Raw genomic sequence first — 5,946 nt, 5'->3', positions numbered from 1 at the left:
ATGGTACGCTGGGACCCGCTCCTGAAGAGCGTTGCTGCTCGAACGGTGCCGCAGAGGACGAGTGGCGCGGACCCGCGGCGGGAGGGGGGCGGAATTTGGTCCCGTGGAGTAGGAACTAGAGCCGTATCTCCCTCCCTGATGGGGAGGCTTTCTTCACCGCGGGTAAGAGGGGACCGTTAAGGCCTTTCAGGCGTTAAATGTAAACGGATTCTTTCAATTATCTTTCTAATTACCCGGGAAGATACATAAGAACAGGCTTTTGTAAGTTTTCTGTGTTTTTAAAGTCTAGAGGGCGTAGACTTGTCTGCAGCACTTTGAATTCTTAGTCGAGGCTGAACTGCCTAGCGGGCTCTTTACCGGATCGGTGGTGACAGCGCTCTAGCTCTGTCTTGAACAGATTCAATCCTGTACTTAGGCTGTCTCCCCTATATGTATTCCACCAGCCACTAATACGATACTGGGCCCAAGCAGAGGTTTGTTGCTAGTTTTACCAAAGTCTTCAACTGTTTTAAAAAACAAAAACACAACCCCCTAAAAATTCAATAAAAATATTTTTGGCCCAAGTCTGAAGATGTAAAAGCAGTACTATATCATTTCAGCTAATTTAAAAGGTAGCGATAGTTCACGCAGGAGGGACAAAGCCACTCCTGTGCTTGGAACGCTGAAATCCTTTTAGCTTTTATTAGCTTCACCAAACTTAATCTGATTATCTGTAATGAACACTTGGCCCTGTTTTGTGCTGTGTTTGAGTTTGTTGTTTTTTGGTTTGTGTTTTTTTTTTAACGGGGGTTTCAGAGCTATTTAGTTGGGTGTATGGATGCCTTCTCTAATCTTAGGGACCAACAAGGAGTTTGGTTAACTTGCATCTTTGTCAGCCCAAAAGTTCTTTCCTTTTTTTAATGGATGGTGATCCATTTAAAGTGTGCAGCATATCTTCATGGGCTGCATCCAGGGAGTAATCAGCGTAGGGTGAATGTTGTCCTCTGTCGCCGTGTGAAAAAGCTAACGGTTATTGCTTCTGGGCAGGGCATTCCCAGTATGGGAAATCTGTGTAACTATGCCTACACGGGTTTTTTGCCCCTCATAAAAAAAAGGCTGAGTGGGAGATAATGTGGCTGCAGGATATTGTACTCTGGTTATGCCTTTCTAGTTCAACAGCCTACAAAGTACCTTATTCCACGCTTTTCAGAAGCAGAGAGTAAGATTCCTCCCCACACACCTGTCAGGGCAACACGCAAGCAATGCAGCTGAAGATGCAGGGAAACAAAGCTTGTGTTTTTAATGGTAGCTGTAATACTAGTATTGAGAAAAAATAGGTTAAGTGAGTTATTGGACAGGCAGAGTAGTGATTTTTATCTTCCCTTAGTGATGAAAGTCTGGAACAGAACAAAATGCTTTTGGCTCCTGTTGTCATACAGGTTTCAGAATTTATAGTAAAAAGCGTCTGTTCACGCTTAAGCTACTGTTTCAAGATGTCAGCAGCAAAAAAATCACTGTGAACAATGTTGAGATAATATCTATGGCTTCCATTTAGCACAAGCTTGAATCATTTCACAACTGTACAATGCAGATAAATTCTTTAAAAATGAAAGCCAGTTTGTGAAACGCAGGTCCTTAGGAAGAGATAGATTGTACTGCATGTCTTCTTGCTTTAGAAGTAAATAGCTTAGTATCATTCATAAATTCCCTTGCCTGTTCAAATAAAATCCTTAAGTTGTTTCTGACAGAACCAGTACTGTATCTAACACTGTGCATCAGGTTTCACTGTCAGTTCTACTAATCTGTTTCCTTCCATGTTAGCAATTTCTCTGTCTTTTATGTATAGATCTAGTGTAACTTTTGGTCTGGAAATACCATTTTAAAATCCAGCAATGTAGAACAATAGAGTACAGACTAAGACTGGCTTGTAAGGCATTTGTTAATCTCGTATTTGCGTTCATTAAACTTACTTCAAAGAACTAAATTTTATGAAAGATTCACAGCAACTCGTCCAGTTATTTTGCATGACGTGCAAGAAGAAAAGCTTAGAAGTCAAACTGTGAGCCACTCATTACTAGTTGCTTAAAAATATCCTGTGATGCACTGAACAGTAGGTCTGAAGAGTTCAGCCTCGATTTAAAATGCAACTTGCTGTAATATGTCTTGGTAATAGGAAAAGCATTTTGAGTGGTTTAAGTTGATTTAAATCCTGATTGTGAATTTGCTGTTGTGTAACTTCAGTTGTCATACTCCTTTTATAACTATGTCTACTTGAAAGTGTAATACCAAACCTTTAGATGAATAGGAAGGGGAAGGCAGAGGACCTGGATATTCTAATTCTGGAGTGTTATATATTGTGATATATAACGATTATATGAATTCTAAGTTTCTTCCTGTGATACAATAAGCTATTGCTTTGGTTTGTAGGCCAGGGTTTTGGAACCACTGTGGTAAGGACTCTCAACAGAAATTCCTGCTTTTTCAGATGGAAGCAGGATCTGGACTATCCACGCGCCAGCAGCCATGGTCCCCTTTCTCGGGTTATCCTTTCTTTTTCCAATGGCTAAAATAAACTTGCTTTTTCTTAGAACTTGAGAGTTTTTACTTGCAACAGATTGTGATCTTAAACGCTGATTTGATGACCACATTCAACTTGAATAAAATATCCGATCTAGCCCACTAGGGTATACTATAATTAAAACTTGTACCATTTCTCATCAGTTAGAAATGCATTTCTGTATTTTCTTGAGCGTGTTCCATCTTGTGTAATTATTCCTATCATCTTTATTTTATAGAAGCGTTAAAAGAAATAGATGATGTCTATGAAAAATACAAGTCAGAAAATGATCCTGTTCAGAAGAAACGCTTGCAGCAGCATCTTCAGCGTGCATTAATCAACAGCCAAGAACTTGGAGATGAAAAAATTCAAATAGTTACTCAGATGCTAGAACTGGTAGAGAATAGAGCCCGGCAAATGGAAACACACTCTCAGTGTTTTCAAGATCTGTCTGAGAATGAAAAGCCTCTAGAAAAGGCGAAGATGGAGTCCTGCCAGCCAGAGAGATCTTCACGTAGACCTCGTCGCCAGCGAACCAGCGAAAGCCGTGATCTGTGCCATATAGCAAACGGTATTGATGACTGCGATGATCAGCCACCTAAAGAAAAAAGATCTAAATCTTCCAAGAAGAAAAAACGCTCCAAAGCCAAACAAGAGAGAGAGGTTTCACCTGTAGAATTTGCAATTGATCCCAATGAACCGACCTACTGCTTATGCAACCAGGTGTCTTACGGCGAAATGATAGGATGTGATAATGAACAGTGTCCTATCGAGTGGTTCCACTTTTCGTGTGTTGGACTCACCTACAAACCAAAGGGGAAATGGTATTGCCCCAAGTGCAGAGGAGACAATGAGAAAACGATGGACAAATGTACTGACAAATCAAAAAAGGATAGAAGATCGAGGTAGTGAAAGCAATTCATGTTTTAAAGAGTTGCTCCTTTTATATTAAAATGTTTAATTTGCAGAGAACGCTGTTTTAGGAAATGCATAAGACTATGCAATAATTTTTAATCTATAATATTAATGGAGTATTAAAGGCTGTTATACCTTCTGTGATCTTTAACTTTCTGCACTGAATAACCAAATAATTGAAACAGGGTGGCTTCAGACCTTCACAGAAGACATTACAAGCATATGGCGCTTGGTTTCAACTTAACCCCATTAGTATTTTAAAGAACCTTGTGAATCTTGAAATAATGGTGGTGGGAAAGATACTGAAGAACTTTTCATGTTATGGGAAAGGCGTTGAAAGGCCTCACATAACTGCTAGAATCTTAACAACTGAATTTGTTCTTTATCCCAGGTCTTAAGTTTTCAGTTTTTGTGTTAACATCACACATTTGGAATTAGGGTTTTTGAACTCAGCTGTAACTGTAAAAGTCTTCCGAGCTAAAAGCAGACCTCTTCAGTGACTTTCATATGACCAGTATGTTATTTCAAGGAAGAAAATACCACTAACTTAAGCTTTTTTTTTTGTCAATATTAAACTCTTGTCTTTGTGACTTTACACTTGGGAGTCAATTTTTGGATGTGATAGAATTATGGTGTATACGCAGTTTTGGATATTCTTAGTAGGTTTTGTTTGGGTTCTGTTGAGCATCCTGATGTGGTCTTTATTGTTTAAGATGGTCTCTCTAGTGCCAAAACTACTTCCTTGATTGTTTGTTTTGCCACTGCCTATATAAGCCTTGAAGTGGTAGAAGGATCCCTTGAGAGGCGGGGATATTGACATCTCAGGGAACAGAAACTGCAAATGTGATGAAGTCTTCGTCATAATCAATCTCTAGAGAGGTGAAACATGACTGGTATTCTCTGGGATGTAAACTTTGCTTTTCCTTAAGTGGTGTTTGTGTACGTGTGTGGCCACACCTGGATTTAGGCACAGCACCACAGTTCTTGGACTTGGGCAACTATCTAAAAAGCCTGAAGGCAAAAGCTTTCAATAAAAGTTTTGATAGGTAATAAGAAACAAAACATAAGCATGACTGGTACAGAGCCAGTAGACAAATCCCAGCAGGTTTCTGACAGGCTAAGTAACAGTGTTCTCCTGAAGTATGCCAGTAGTGTCTAAACACTACTTGGGTGGGAGTTAAAAGTGAACTTCCTCACCTCCACTCCTTAGAGGAGGTGGAAAAAAGATGAAAACAGCTGTTCCTGCTCCTTTGCAATGGGAGATGCTAACAGAGGAGAAGTGAGTGGTGTACCCGGTGTATCAAAGCTTGCACCTAGGGTTCCTGCTCAACAACGTTGTTCCTTGAGACTGCCTGTGCCCTGGCGGGCTTGGCAAGGCAGACAGAGCAGCTCTGCAGGGCTGGGTGTGGGGGTTATCTCTAGGTGGGCTGCAAGTGCTCGGAAGTCCCCATAGGTCTCTGCTTTTTGCTGCTAAGGCCTCCCTTGACAGCACAGAGGGAGAAGCGACACCATCTCTGGCCAAGCCCAGTTGAAAAGCAGTTGTGCTGAGTTGAGAGCAGCCCAGGAGGCAGATGAGCAAAAGCAAGCCACAATGGATGAAAGCCATCAAAACTCCCTCCTGCATCTCCACTAGAGGGCTGTGACAGCCGGGGCTGGAGAGCTGGATGCACTGCGCTTGGCATAAAGAAATCCTCAGTGCTGTCGGGCCAGATGGTATGAATCAATGCACAGGACTCTAAATATTACAAGCTACGTAAAATACCGAGCCTGTTCCCACAGTTACAATCTGATTCCTTAACAGGATTTAGCATTTGCAAGTAATGCTAGTTAACATACAGCAGGGGAGCGTAAAGCCAGTGTTTTGAATTTCTGCTCTAAAATTGTACGTTTATTAAGTGGACTAGCTCCACTGGGGAGTCCGGTACCACAGTAAGCAAACAGCTCTTGCAGGAAACTACTGTAAGGGCTCTGACCATCAGCAGGGTAGGAGAGAAGGTAAACCTTATCCCAAGGCCCTATCTTGCTTTCCAGGCCTAGTGGCTAATCTGAGGTTGCAAAGATAGACTTCTTGAGGAGGCTAGGTCATGGCTACTGATAGAGAATGATCAGGCCAGCTGTTGGACACAAGTGTCATAAGTCCTCCTCTATGCATTTTACTCTTTTCTTCCGATTTGTTATGGCTTAATGATTCTTGAACTTCCTTCTTGGGAAGGCTGGTTGGAAGCCTTAGGCTGGGGATTGTATTAACATCTAATGTCTACCTAAAATGGCAGTGCTCCCCAAACATCACTTAAGTAAACACTGAAGTTGCAGAACAAAGTACAAGTGAAATTGTAACTATTAACATTACTAATTTATCTTGAAAAAAATTGCTTGAATTTCTACTGGCTAAATCAAGAATACTTTTTTCCAAGGCAGAGGAGAAAGCTGGGAGCCTTATATAATTGTTCATCTGGAATAACTGCTAAAGTAGGAAGTGTATGTTTTGGTGTTAC

The 5,946-nt window shown here is 41.1% G+C and overlaps 1 protein-coding gene across 1 annotated transcript; it reads left to right on the top strand.

The window, feature by feature from the left end:
* On the top strand, nucleotides 1–4,043 carry ING2 (inhibitor of growth family, member 2). The gene is made up of 3 exons (XM_009330724.1): nucleotides 1–162; nucleotides 922–1,036; nucleotides 2,775–4,043. The coding sequence occupies exons 1-3, from the start codon at nucleotides 1–3 to the stop codon at nucleotides 3,443–3,445; spliced, it is 948 nt and encodes a 315-aa protein (XP_009328999.1). The 3' UTR covers nucleotides 3,446–4,043.
* The last annotated feature ends 1,903 nt before the right edge of the window (nucleotides 4,044–5,946 follow it).

Source organism: Pygoscelis adeliae, unplaced genomic scaffold (genome assembly GCF_000699105.1).
Source record: "Pygoscelis adeliae isolate BGI_AS28 unplaced genomic scaffold, ASM69910v1 Scaffold167, whole genome shotgun sequence".
NCBI classification, from domain to species: Eukaryota; Metazoa; Chordata; class Aves; order Sphenisciformes; family Spheniscidae; genus Pygoscelis; species Pygoscelis adeliae.
The sequence above is the reverse complement of the archived record's forward strand: the minus strand, read 5'-3'. Positions and strand labels throughout refer to the sequence as shown.